At 39.9% G+C, this 15,098-nt stretch overlaps 1 protein-coding gene across 2 annotated transcripts in view; it reads right to left on the bottom strand.

Annotated features, from left to right (window-relative positions):
- itga11a (integrin, alpha 11a) overlaps window positions 1-15,098 on the bottom strand; it is a 54,587-nt gene that overhangs the window by 13,498 nt on the left and 25,991 nt on the right. For both annotated transcript variants that reach the window (XM_080030857.1, XM_080030858.1), the window contains exons 7-16: window positions 14,272-14,420; window positions 14,031-14,175; window positions 13,667-13,832; window positions 12,867-12,937; window positions 9,307-9,451; window positions 8,182-8,330; window positions 6,663-6,806; window positions 1,763-1,966; window positions 689-819; window positions 244-410 (exon numbers count right to left, since the gene is read on the bottom strand). In XM_080030857.1, coding sequence (XP_079886983.1) covers window positions 244-410; window positions 689-819; window positions 1,763-1,966; window positions 6,663-6,806; window positions 8,182-8,330; window positions 9,307-9,451; window positions 12,867-12,937; window positions 13,667-13,832; window positions 14,031-14,175; window positions 14,272-14,420 — 1,471 coding nt within the window. The remainder of the gene's footprint in view (window positions 1-243; window positions 411-688; window positions 820-1,762; window positions 1,967-6,662; window positions 6,807-8,181; window positions 8,331-9,306; window positions 9,452-12,866; window positions 12,938-13,666; window positions 13,833-14,030; window positions 14,176-14,271; window positions 14,421-15,098) is intronic.

Genomic DNA, 15,098 nt, shown 5'->3' with positions numbered 1-15,098 from the left:
ATGAAATATTAAGAATTCAACATATTCAATGAAATATACTGTATATTTTTTACTTTTACCTTTTATTCTTTTACCCTATATATTCCATTGGTTGGGTAATAGGTGAAAGGGTCAGCTTCAGTATTAAGTATTAGACTTTTATTAACCTTGGGAAGATGCCAAACATCAGGGAAAGACAAGAGGAGGGACTAGGACATTTTACTGACGTGCTTCCACAGCGGTGGATTATTTTTGCTGGCTTACCAATTTCCTGTGTGGGAGGAATGGCTGTCCTGGCGGTGATGTTGAAGCACACGATGGCTGACATACAGGTCACCTCTTTGCCACCTCTCTGACAGTCCTTCACAAAGATGTTGACCTTACTGGGCTCAAACCTAACAGTGGTACATATCCGGACCACACTCTGCGACCTGTTAGGGCATAAAGGTGTTAAAGATATGACCTATGAACTTTGGAAACTATGACTCTTTCCTTGATAATGCGGTACAAAATCTTCTCTATTAGATGGGTGTTGCCACCATCTTTTGTTGCAAAATAAAACTGTGGGCTTATCAAAACAGGGATAAAGGGGATGTCTTTAAAGTAACTGATGAAATTATTGGAAGTAATTTGAATCCGCCTCATACTTTTTGCTTAGAATAACTGTAATAATTTGACATTAGTATTATTTACATAGTGGAATACTAACCAAAGGAGCACAGCAGCACCGAGGGAACCCACTGCCAGGTCCACTAAACCATCATTGTTCATGTCCATTGTACCATGGATGCTGCGGCCAAAGTACTGCAGGCCAGGAGCCAAATCTGCTGCTGCTATCCTCTGAGAAACAGAGAGGAAAGAAATCAGAGGAAACTAGGATCATGATGACAACAACCACAGTTAACAATGTAATCATTAAAGTCATTATTAGAGCAGTCCTATTCGCAAATTATTCTGTGCACCCACCATTTATTTAATTAAAAACTATTTAATAAACAATAAAAAGTCTCCTTCATCACTCCAAAATAGTATTTCTTCAAATATATTGATGTAAGCTGTCTCACTTAACACTATCAAAAATACAAAAAGGTTTATTTGGTACCTTTTATCCAGGGTTTTTGTATGTTTTTATCCCATGTACTGCATAAATTATATTTTACATTACTACCAGCTATTTTCTTAAAACCTCCCATTGGTTTAAATTGTTCACCGTAGCTGCCTGCTTCTGTTTCAAGTGGTGTTGTCACTTAGGCTGCCATAACTTACCTTGCACATTGTGTCAGTTCTTCATGCCTTATGGCCCATAACCTCTGCTGTCTAAAATCTGTTTGTGTTCACCTGTCCAGTAGCTGCCCTCAGCTAGTTCCAGTCATCTCCAGATCCCCACTTGAACCTGTGCCCTACATTCCCTTATTAGACACTAAGTTTATATGCCAGCCCCGTTTCCCCTGCCTTTGTTGGAATTTCTTGTACTCTGTAGCCTTAGTATCCCAGTCCTGTGTTCAAATCACCTGTCTCTCTGCTCACACCTATTGACTGTCTCCCATGTTTTGCCTGGCCTCTTTCTCCAAATCTGGTTCTATTTGCCATTACTTTCCAGATTTCCACCCTTACTGCACAGAAATGCACATTCATTGATGGCTACCTGGAAGATGTTAAATCAAATGAAACACCTACGGTATGCTTTAAAAATTGATCACCAGTAATATGCATGTGGTTATAGTCGGTAGGCATAACCACATGACACAATTGACATTGGTTGTACTATTGGCACACCTCCTACCTGTTTGTATTTGCGTAGTATTCTTTTTTCTTGGCTAAAGAAAACATAGATGGCTCCTTTGTGCTCATCTTCCAGTGGGGCTCCCACCACCAAGTCATTGAAGCCGTCACCGTTCAGATCGGGGACAGGAGCCAGCGATGTGCCAAAGCGAGCGTTCTGACCACCATTGTGGATTTCCAACGCCCCTTCATAGACAAAACGATTCTGAGGGACGAAGGAAAAAATAATAGCGCAAAAATTAATAATTAAAATGAATTCACATTAAGTAATCTCCTTGGGCATATCTTAAATCATTCTCATAAATATATTAAATACAATTTATATATGGTACGAAAATAATCAAAGTTGTGCAGCTGTCAAAATGTATTTGATTTCCCATTGGTTGCCACTTCATAAATATCTGAAGGCAATTGTCCCTTAAGGGAAACTTTGCATTTTCTTTTCCACACAAGAATTTGTAACTAAATGTTTTGGTATTGTATCTGGCTACTCATCCCAAAATATAAGGTGCAGAAAAAGACATCCTCATTCCCATGTATTAGTAACTGGACCAAATGATCATTATGCCAAAAGGGTTCAGATTTGCTTGAGGAGTGTCTTTCTTTGGTTTCATTGGTGTCTTTGTGAAGAGCTGTTTCAAGCTGAGTATTTGCTTCTGCTGTCTTAACAGTGTTAAATACTTAATGTTTATGCACTGTAGTGTATAGTATTTATAAAGTTTTAAACATATTGCTCTTTAGGACTTTAACCTCTGCAAACTCAACCCTGCCAACACACCCACTTTTGTTGATAGCTGAAGATGACATCCGTGCTCCAGAGTTTACATTTACCTTCTGCCAGACCTCACTGCCTGAGCTAAGGGTAATGCATCAATATTACCATTAATATAGTTCACAACATCTTAGTTCAAACATACTGAATTTCTATTAAGAAGTTAGTGTTGTAGAAAACCAGAATGCATAGAAATTCCCACTGAGCTTCATATATCCTGATACTTTAAACATGACGTGCACATGTACTGTATACCAAATATACAGACAGGCTTTACAGTCTGCATGTTGTCCATATAGTATGATCTCATACACAAATACTGGCTTTGCAGGACAAAAGCTTTTTTGGAAACAAAAGCACATACCAAAAGGACATTTTTCAAAAGAGCTTACGTATATACTATACAGTATGTTAGCCAAAAGAAAGTCCTACTGTGTGTCTTAGCTTTGAGGACAGATCTTGATGAGATGCCTTCTGGCACGGTTCAGTTTTCCGATCAAAGAACTGATTTGTTCTCCAAATGATCCGGTATCCATTCATTTAAACTTCTCATTACAAGACCAAGGGAAAGGTTGTTTCTCTCCATCCAGCTGGGTTTGTTGTTTCAATTATCTCAAAGCCATCTTTTGTCAACTAATCACGTTGTAATTTATTTTTCAGGAAATAGTAACAAACATTTTTTCTTTGATCTTTCTTCTCCTCAAACGAAAGATAACGTTTGGATCAGTTCCTTTGCTTTTTCCACCTTATCCTTTAATTCTGACTTTTTTCTAAAGTCAAATATCTTCAACATCTGGCAACACAAAGTGAGGAATTTTACCTCTGCGTCATAAAAGAACTAAAGAACACCATATAGCTTTAGTGTATATTTATCTGAAGTTCTATTCTTAGTAAGTGTAAAGTCAGATGGAAAATATCCGTCTTTGAAAGCAATTACGCTGACTGGAAAAATCTTTTTCAATGAAAGAATTCTGACAAAATGGAGCCAAAAAGTTAAGTCCATCAGTAGTCATGCGTATCATTGCTCCACTTGGAAACCCGGTTTGTAATATAATTTAGGGTCGGCAGACGAAACATGAGCTCACTTGTTTTTTCAAGCTAATAAATGGGAAGGGAGTTGATTTAGGAAGGTAGCTTTGACTTCTCAGCTACCTGATGTGTGCATGTCAGACAAAGTGGGAGATTGATAGAGAAATAGGGAAAAATATATGCAGTGCAGTTTAAATGTGAAACATATGGTTCGTGAGGAGGCCATAAAGGATCAAAACCAGTCAGTCTGCAGTGGCTCAGGAGGAGCCTAAGTTAAAAGTGCAACTCGTATTTTTGTGTGAAGTGAATGGAATTGTATTTTCTGACCAAGTGCCCGACTTTAGGCAGCTTGACTAAGCTTTGGACCTGTAAGGTTTATACCTAGTTTTGGTGTATCTCAGTATAGGCTTGCCATTTATCTCTACTTAAAATCATTTGCATCCCAGCATGTCTGATAAGGCAAGGCAGTGGTTCTCAATTATTTTCTGTCATGCCCCCCCTAGGGGACAGACATTTTTTCGCACCCCCCCCTCCTCCCCCCTAAATTGAAATACTATTGAGAACCTGTTAATATTTATTTATTTATCTGTACAAAACCACTGTATGAGTTTCTGGCACGAGCATTCTGCATACAATCACCTTATTATCAAATTAGATAACAAAAATTAGCTGAGATAACTTCTGCAGCAAAAAAATTCAAAGTTCAGTTTATTAGCTCAATTTGTAACATTTAAACAAGACTGCTCAGTCTGTGTGAATCTCAGGACAGAGAAACAAGAGCAAATTATTCACTGAGGTTTGCATTTAATTCAAAACATTTTTAAACTGTAAACATAGTTAAGGTGGTGTTTTTTATTATTATAGGCCAATAGGCCTTCTGTGATGCGATAACCAATAATTAATTAATGTTATTATTAGTCTACTTGCTTGATTTCTTTTTAAATAGCCTACAGAGACACTTGGATACACATGTGGACATTTATTTACTGCAAATCGCGGCCTTTCGTGCGGATATGACCATACACAAGCACAAATCGCGCTTGCTAGCACCAAATTAGGGCTGTCAAATTAACGCGTTAATTTCGATTAATTAATCACAGAAAAATTAACGCAGATTAATTGCACTTCTATAATGCCCTTTGACCCGGTGCAAAAGTGGTGCGCAGCTGCACCGAGCTGCACCTGTAGCTTGCATACACGGCCCGCACGGGTGAACGGGATAAAAGTAAAGAGAGAAGCTGGGGGAAAGGGCGGGGCTGAGGTCTCTATGGACGGTTTATGGGATGCTTCGGGCAAATAAGCATGAAGGTAGGAAGACATCTTACTTTATTCTCCGCAGTGTCTGTGCATTATTGATTTAGTGGGTGCAACAATGTAGGTTCAAAAGTATCTCTCAATCTTCCTCCGTGTGTACAATTTTGTTTGCTAGCTGTCTCGTCTCCCGCCCCGTGTGTGTGTGTGTGTGTGTGTGTCAATATTTTTGCCTATGAGTACGACGATGGGGAATGAATCGGCATAGGCATCTGTGGCAGTGCAGCACTGTCTGTTGTGGAGACAGAAGTTGCGAGAGACGGAGAGCGAGAGAGAGAGAGCGCCAGAGAGAGAGAGAGAGAAACAAACTGTAGCAGGCTATACAGCTGTTTATAAACAGGTATAAAAGTGTCATAAAAGTATGTGATTAATTTAGATTAATTAATCACAGAGCCTGTAATTAATTAGATTATTTTTTTTAATCGCTTGACAGCCCTAGAAAAAATAAAAAAAGAGAAAATGTACACTTATTCTAGCCCAGCACCGCCCACCTACCTACTTCCGCTCAGTTTTCATTAACCTTCAGTAGTCAGTCTGGGTCCGCGGTATATTCGCGGGTTTTCTCCCTGTCAGATCTTTACCTGTCAATCAGCGAACAGAGGGAGTGGCTGAGAACAATGACGTGCGCCAGTTTCAGTTGTAGTCAGAAGCCGGGGCATGACATACGTCACAACCAAACGTTATGCAATTGGTTGGCAGATCCAGAGTCGCACAGGGCAGATCCAATAGTTTTAAACTTCCACAGACACCCACCATCAAATGAGTTTACTTTTTTGAATTGAGCGATTCCAGACCTTCTGTACAAATGAAATGAAGTACGATGGTCTGATAGGACCAGGCTACACTTATTCTTGTGAGGTGCACGCTTGCAGGCAGCCATAAAACATCTCTTTATTTGGTGAAATATTTTAGTATGGACCAAATAAAGCCACTCTGTGAGCATGGCTTAAAATTGATGATCATATTGACAGTAGGCACATTGCCGTTTAAGGAAGCCTTTCTGCAAAACCACATAGTGGATGAATAATATTTGCTGTGACCGCAGTGACACATTTTTGAAACAGGGTGTTTAAATAAAAGTAGTTTTCCAGAAGATTATTAACGTGCTGCATCTACAGCAACACCTGAATCAACCTCATCATGATCATCAATCGCCCTGAATATATGTCTGTGCTGTCCTGACGAATTACAGAGAGTGATTTCTTTCTGCTTGTGTTTTGTTTTTGACTATTGCGCTTGGCCTGCCACCTGTGATGTGGTTTGGGACACACCAGACATTTAAATCCATTCTCTGACTGTTCCTGTTCGATAGATTCAAAACAGCTGAAGACATTTATTATTCCAACGAGCAAGACAGACCTGCAACACTGGGAAATTTCCTTCTATTAAAAGAAAGTTCTCGCCTCCAAAATGGCTTGTTTGGAAATGGGCTCAGAAGAGGCAGAATACTTTCCTGTTGAGTTCATTATGAACATTAAAGCCTGCACACTGGCATGGCAAAGCTCTCCTCATTTGATCTCCACATTCAATCTGCACATGGCCATGCATATGTCTGCCTGCAGCATTTCAGTGTGTTAACTGTGGAGCTGGAATGCAACACAGTCTGGTTTGGTGTGTGTTACCGGACACTTGTGGTGAGGTGTGTACCAAATGATTGGGAATGTCTGGATTTGAACAGGTGTTGACCCACTTCTGTGCCATGGGTTGCTTGGTCCAAAACTTGATTAACCCATATCCGTGTCCCACCTCTCTGCAATTATTATATATATATTTTTAAGTTTATACCCACCAGCTCAGTCACTCTGTAGATATAGACCTTTCCCTTCTCCATGCCTCCACTGAAGAACATGGGAGCTGCCACCAAAAGGTTGTCGGTTACGCCGTCTCCATCGATATCCATAGGCGCAATCTCACTGCCAAAGTAGGAACCAATCTGAAAGAGTTGAACATGCATATCATTCTAAGATGTTTCTTATTTATCAGCTTTAATGCCTTAACAATGACCCTGCATCTAGGGGCTCATATACTATAGAAATCCTGGCTTCTTCTCCACTCCATGTACTAACTATTGTGTTGCTTTTAAACTCAAATAACGTAAGCAAAAGCAGGCCTGTGTTGTTTCAAAGCAAGTGCTCAGATTCCCGATGCTTTTGTCAATGATCAGACGGTGAGAGCCTTACAGAGAGAGACTGGCTTTGTCTCATGGGTGGATGGAACATCATCTATTGGTTCTCATATTGGAAACATATGGCTATAAAAAGCTCCTTTTTCAAAAATTGTTAGATCAAGAATGTTTCCGACAAAAAAAACATCTGGTGGTCTGGATGAGCTGTTGCTGACAAAGTGCAATGTAAGCTGCTGCGGGATCACTTCAGACTTGAACCCTGTGAGGAGTTGCCAGTTATGAGTGTTGAGGCCATCAACACACTAAGCCACATCCCCCTTGAAGTGATGATCATTTTTAAATGTAATATTCTAATATTAGACTCAGATAGTAGGATTAAATCCCAACATATGATTTGACTTTAAGTCCTCAAATTCAAATATTTGAAATGCACATTAATAATCCATAGCACCAAATCAAAGATAGACAGTAATTATTTACCACAGATTAAAGTAAATAGGTCCTCATGTCAACTTGCACCATCATTGCATTGTTATGTTTATGTCATTTGGACTGTAGTAGTGGAGCAGTATTTTTATTGAGATACAATTTCAAAGGGAAAAGTATATTGACCTTCTCCACTGAACTATACTGCATTTCATGATTATACTTATTATTATATTTTAAAATAGCTATGAGGAACTTTTAAATGTATGTGAAATAGTTTATTTTTTTCCCTCTGATGATCATAATTTACATATACAGCAAATGAGACCATCAGTGCAAAGTACGTTATTTTAATATTTTTTTTCTTAATGCCTTTGTCATGAGAATGCTCATCCAGGAACAACAGCTGGCATCGTAAAAACACTATTGCTTTTGTCCAAAGGGGCCACTAGAATTATAACAAACTGAACGTTCCTCGTAGCACCTTTAATGAATCGGAATAATTATAAAGATTTCCAAAGTTAAATTAACAGGATATACTAGGTACCAAAATGTTTGTTCTACAAATTCCATGGCATGATAATAATGTGTTAGATGTTACTGTATGAACACATAAAGACCTAAAGACACATAAAGAGGCTTTAAAGACTCATAGCTAACTAAGCTTCTCTTCAGTAGTGATAGCAGATGTGAAGATTACATCAGTGTGCAACTGTGCTTCTGACTAACTTTTTATCAAGTAGGTTAGGTACAGTACCTGCTGGCCTTTGAGGGAGTGCAGGATGGTCAGGTTGCCAGTGTTCTTCAGAGTGAAGATGATGACTTTTCCGGTGTGGTTAAAACGTGGAGCTCCCGCTACAAGTAGACGGCCGCTTCTGGCTGACACCACAGACGTCACAGTATAACCTAGTTTTGTAAAACGCACACACGCATGCACACCAACACACACATTAATGTAATCTTTAGTCACAGACAACAATGCCTGGCAGTGAGTTGATCAAGAGACTGGTCTTATTAATTCTCAGCAATGTAATGCCTGCAGGATATTGCTTGTGACATACTGTAAGTGGTTATCTATTTTAGTCTTTTCCTTCTATTTACGCTGGATCTGTAAACGTATTACTTTGTAGTGAAATTGTTAAATAAAACCCCCTGAAACTACGCATGGTTCCACTGTTTGAGTGTGTGCTTTGAGTGACTGGACTGACCTTTAGGTTGAATTTCATAGCAGTGAGCTGCATGACTCAAGGAAAATGTGTAAATCGCTGCAATTTGAGCAGATGAAACTTAGTGCGCTGCGTTCTGTTACGCAGAACTGGATGTTCTGGTTTCTCAGGTTTCACAGAATGTCTAAAAATTCCACTTATTCCGTGTATACTTTTCCACCGTCATCTCTCATCTGCCCCATCTCCCCTTTTTTCCCAGCTCCCAGCTTTAACTTTCTCCCTGCCCATCCAAAAATCATGCCTCCACCTCATATTACTATTGAGTCTAGAATGGCTTCCATTGGCAGACCTGGCGAATAAGCTCAGAGACAAAACCACTGATGGTTAAAGCAGAGGTCTGTGGTGGTGGAGTGAGAAGGGGTTGGATTTGATGGGAAGCACTGGAGCTACGGGTACACTTTATATAGAGATGATGGGTTTCAGATAGGATAGCATGGTGTGAAATCAGTATAAAAATGACAAAAATATAAATGCTTGTAGCCATGGTAACAAATTGTGATATGCGGTGTCAATGCAGTGCTTTGATTATTAAAATAACATCATTACACTTTATTTGCATTTTATACTCACATTATAGACATCCCATTTTAGTTGTGATTTCTCCCCCCACACCATTAAAATAATTCCTGTCACTAGTCCTTTTGTGTGTTACTCACCCAAGTAGGCACCATGGTTTTTGAGCTCTTCAGGGAACTCTTCTGTGTAGGAAGACTTGGGAGGGACCACCTTCCCCTGTCTTGTTTCCTTCAGCACAGCTCCATTCCAGTCGTAAGCCCCAACAGCACCCACCAGAATCCCATCCTGTACAGGAGATGCAGTGTATTTTCATACTTCCAAACAGCAGAGTAATAAAGAATAATCCGGTTGTACTGCATGTGCCTTAGGCCTACATGCATGCAACACAGTAATTACTGTATACGATGATGAAACACTCATAGAACGCAACAAAGTCTGACCACTTGGAGCATGGTCTGTGTGTTTGGCTTACCTTAGTTTTTCAGTCAGATTATTGATGTTGTAAGTCCGCTTGTGGTAAAACGTAGTCTTGGTAACCGTAATAAACACAAACCACAACGGACATTCCTACTGCATTTTTGCATTACTTTAAAATGATATGACCAACATCGAACAAACTTAATCCCCCTCCCCTCCCAACGGATTGCTTTGAGCAGAAAATGTGACGACATTCTTCTGGTATTTAGAAATCAATGGTCCATCTTAAAATTAATTGATTAAAATGGGTTGCTCACAAATTAGTCCAGGTGATCAACCATAACATTCATACCTCACTGATATAATGTTTTTTGTCCTGGCAGCCATTCATCTCTGACTCAACTTCAGCTCACTTTCTGTTCCATCAATAGGACAATAAAAAAAGAAACTGATTAGACCCTTGCTGACATTTACTGTTTCTCTCGGATCACACACACTGGATCAAGTCTGATGTTCTTCTATAGCAGCCAATTTTAATATGAAGAGGCAGTGTATCAGACTTTTTTTTCTTTGATATATTATGAGGTACATAAAAGCTGATTTAATGTCACAATAAATTGTAATCAGCTCTGGCCTGCTCCAGATCTCACTGGCGCAGTCGTGTTTAATATTTTGAATCCTTTTCCCCTTTTGAATCACAATATCAATATCCCCCAGCTTAAAAGAGTGATCTTCAAACCTATATTTACAACACATATCTTACAAGTTCCTTATCCAGGGTTTATTTCGTTGTGTATTGTTTTGTCTTGACTATTGTTTAACATTTTCCACAGCCACAAAAAAACCTCCAATGAAACTCACAGTCAGCCAACCACATAGCTCCTGTTATTGCTTAAATTGGATCCTTTCTGCAAAGAGGTTTTGCAACAAAGCATTGAATGAGCACTTGAAGTCTGCTCATCCATAGCTGGGGTATAAGATTTCTGATTGGTCAAAGTTAACATGAGCTGTACACTTTGACCAATCAGAGCGAGGCTCCGATTCTCTGTTCTTATTGGCTGTTGGAACTGTCCATTCACTTTGGCACGACTTTGTTGGTGTAGAGCGAGTCAGGGAGGGACCATAGGGGAGGGACCAAAGAGAACAAGTGGAGCGGTGAGGTATTTGGATTCAAATCTCTATCCCAACTGCCATTTTCTCCCCAAATCCTCCACCCCAGCTTTAGTAAAAGACTCCTTTTTCACAGAAAGTTTCAAAACTAGTGGTGGAACTAAATTAATTCACAAATTAACAGCTACTTCACCAAAAAAAAACTATATACAGTAGCCCATGTTCACACAATCACAGAACACAGCGTTCAAAGAAAGCAATACAATCTGAAATAAAAAGTCCATTATCAAATCACTTCTGGATCTTGATCAGTGTGTATTTTAGCTGATCATTGAACAAAGGAAACAAACCAGAACGTGCAATTAGCTGCAGACACAGAGGGAAAGAGGAGGGATTTTTTTTATATTCCATGGTTCACCATACTTTGTACCATTGACATCGTAATTATAGGGTGCCTCAGCTTAATGAGCTCAGTTTTTCTTTTTGCTGTACACAATATGCCGACAACACATTTTCCAGTGTTCGAGCATATGCTGGAAGGCTTGCAATTCCTTCCTGAAAGATAGAATTGTGTGCTTACCACGCTTGCACTACGTCACAGCAGTGTTATGCCATTGTGGTCAACTGTTTTGGTGAAAATGGTTTCCATGGCAAATGAGTGAAACCCAAAACATTTCAACCTTATAAACCAGTGACCTGTTTCTTCTGCATTTGCATGTACATACAAATGCACTGCTTTGGTTAGGATGCCAAGTGTTTATTATACTAGTCTCGCACAGCCAGACCAAACTACAGCTAGTAGTAGTATGGTCTGGACACACGTTATTTCGTTTAGAGTATTGGAGGGAAACTGGGCTGGCCTTTTTTCATCTCTTTAAACCAATGACAATTGTCTTGGGCGGCTTAGGAAGCCACAACTTGTCTTTTCAAAATACCGCAATTTGATGACGACCATGGAGCTATTAGAAAAGGTGCCGACCAACACCGTTAATGACGCACGCCGTGTGTGCATAATGAGCTGGACACTATCAAACCGTATCAAACACACATGCACACTTTCTATTGTCTCCCATTCTGGTGGAGCATAAATGGTAGGCTACAGCAGGGAAGGGGAAGGGGAAGGGGGGAGTTTAAAGACAGTATCTGTCGTGAGCGCGATACTAGTTGTCTGTATCCAGTTAGCCAGACTATTATTATACTGGAAGAGATCAGAGTTATGGATCTACATAGACATACAAAAGTGTCAATATACACTTATACCAGCTCAACAAACAAGTCATTATTAATATATTCTGCATCATGGTAAATACAGGAATTGTTTCAATACAGTGAAGCTGCTATGCATGCTGGGTATATACTGTACAGTATATGACATTAGCAGCCTTCATAGTTGGCACATATCACATTCAGCAAAAGCATCTGGGCTTTGGGGGCTGCTAATCTCCTTTAAAACCCCAACATTCTTTCCAATAAGTTATCCTACTCTCAATACTCAGGTTGGTGTTGTCGAGCATCTCTGGAATCCGGTCTTGTGGACAATATTTCCAGCCATTCCTGCCACCCAGCTGCAAATTCTGCTGTATATTTATTTTTCACCATATTAAACGGGATGTATTTATTTCTCCCTCGACGAATCACACTGTGAAGGGGAACTGGAAAGCCAAAGCGGTTACATCAGCAAATGTCTGGATATAGCCAGAGATGGAGGAATGGAAAACCAATTCATTGGTATGAACAGCAGGTACAGTAAAGGACATGTGTAATAATCTCCCTTTTCCAGCTGTGTCACCCTCAAAGCCAAGACACCTGCATTTATCGGATACTATCAAACAATGCTAGTTAAGTCAACGGAGAAAACTCCCATCCTCTAGCAGAACTGTCTCAATCTTGTCTCAGCTTCTCAGTGATATGTTTCCCTGGGGAACAAGTGGTGTCTTATTACCCATCACTGCATGGTTGGAGTGGAAAAGGGCCTGTCTCCCCTGTCAGGGGCTCCTAAATCTGGATGACCTAATCCTCTAGGGCCACACAGTAAGGCACCTCAGGGGGGACTGGAAAGTGATAAATGGCAGGTTGTGGGAAGGGGTTATGATGTGCCAGAAATTTAGACAATGTGTGTTGTTCTATGTTGAAGGAGGATTTGAGGCGACGTGGTAGAAGAACTCAGACTCACCTCAACGTTGTGTGCGGAAAATCCAGCCTGAGACATCTGGAGGCCAAACGCTGTCCCATTCTTACTGGTTCCTGTGTAAACAAGTCAGTATTTTACAGTCCTGAAACCACAGCAGCAGCCAAGGAATTTAAGCTGCCAACCACAATCAAAAAAAGACCCATGGCATGGGATTCTCAAGGTAGACATTCACATTCAAGAGATCCAAGGGATATTCTCAGGTACTTCTTTTATGACTGTGGAAATAAATGATTACCTTCATGATTGATTAATCTCTTCATCCTATTTATTCAATATGTTTATTTTATCCAGCCAACTTTCCAAAAGCCAAATTATGCAATGTACAATAATAGAAAACAGAGAGAAAAAGCAGCAAATCCTCACATTTGAGGAGCTTGAATCGGCCATGTTTGGCATTTTGACTTGATTAACACCTTTATAATCCCAAATATATTATTAGAATGGTTGTAAAGTGTGTTTCTTTACTCCTTTAATTAAGTGGTTATTGGCATGTATGAAAGTTAATCATTCCACACAAAACCACCATATCCTTACTGTAGTTTCAGACAAAATATGAAAGTCACCAAAACGTAGTTAGAAATTTTGAAATCAAATGTTTGCAGTGGATTACCAAGCGGTGTCTATGCTGATTTCTCCAAAGAACTGTGCACTGTCGCACCAAACACACCTAGGTTAGGTGTTTTAATAGTTAAGGAGATGTAACTGCAGTTTTAAAATGCACTTTTTATTAAATGCTTTGGACAAAGGTAAATTAATGTACTGTAATGAATTCTTTGCCAAACCTTCCAAACTGAAGATGCGTTCTCCAAGTGCATCCACAATATCCTTCAGCGCTGATTCATCTGTCACATTGAAGAAGTGTTTGTCATCTGGGTCACTGGCGATGTACTTGATTTCATTGAGGAAGGCCTCAGGGTTGATTCCTCTACGATTGTAGTAGCCGAGGACCTGAGAAGATGAGATCAACAATGATTTTCACCAATTCCAGTTGGTTTTCAACCATATAAATTAATTGTTTATGCTTAGATGTCCATGTCCAGTTAAGCATTGTATTACGCTTTAGACGTATGATAACTGAATTCAATGAGATCACCTCAGTCAGGTTGTTTTATGCTGCTGTGAAAATGTATAAGAATTCAGACTCACAGCTATAGCATAACGGGTGATGCCATCCTTTTCACTCTCCTCGATGGCTTGCTGGAGATCCGGGCTGTCATGTGACTCTCCGTCAGTTATGACTATCATCACCTTCTTGGCACCGCGCCTACCTCCTTGTTTGAAAGCTTGTGAGCTGTGAGAGCATGTTTGTTATGTTTAGTAAAATAAATAACAGAATTGAAGAGCAGTAAGGTGGTGCTGCCCATTAGCACAAATGGAAATACTGTACCGTGCTATGTTGATGCCAAGAGCTGTGTTGGTCTCCTCTCCACCTCTTTGGTCGATACTGCGCGCTCTTTTCACCACCTCCTCGACAGATTTGTAGTCGCTGAGTTTGAATTCATGCACCACCTTCTCACCATACTGAACGACTCCAACCTGTCCAAAGAAACACAATGATAGTTGATAGTGATCTATCACACTCAGTAAGAGCGAGGTCTGCCTTCTTGTGGTTAACTCCAGTCAATAAAGTTTTACTGGCATAATAGTCTGCCAAAAACAAACTTATGCTGGGCTTACACTAGAGGACTTTTAAAAGACTTTGAAAAGACTGAAGACTGAAACCGTCTTACATCTAAAGACAATCAACTCACACCTGAAGACAACAAGTCATTAGTTTTCAGTCACAGAGTGAGATTTTGAAAAGACAGGGGGTCTCATATTGCAAGACAACAACTAGATTCCTTTTGAGATTAATATAATTTCAGCAAACGCGATTGTGATTATTTAATTAAAAACAAGTTAATTCAATATTCCGAGCGGGGGACTTCCTTTAGTTATTTGACCAGCTTTATTTGCTTATCTCATACCCCAATAACTTTAACTCCTAACCCTGTATTTGACGGTAGAGTGTTCAGGTTGCGTGGCTGTCAGCTTGGTTCTCCACCAAGGCTTCTATGAAAAAGTATCCGAAATAAGTGCCTCACCAGGCAGACACAGGTCGCGACTAATGCCGCTCCTCCTGTGTCGTTCTTGGTGCATGCGAGAGTGTGACAGTGTTTACGTCATTTCGCTTGAGCCAACCCCCTAAGACTAGCGATAATATCAAACATGTTT

Source organism: Ammodytes marinus (assembly GCF_949987685.1).
Source record: "Ammodytes marinus genome assembly, chromosome: 1".
NCBI classification, from domain to species: Eukaryota; Metazoa; Chordata; class Actinopteri; order Uranoscopiformes; family Ammodytidae; genus Ammodytes; species Ammodytes marinus.
The sequence above is the reverse complement of the archived record's forward strand: the minus strand, read 5'-3'. Positions and strand labels throughout refer to the sequence as shown.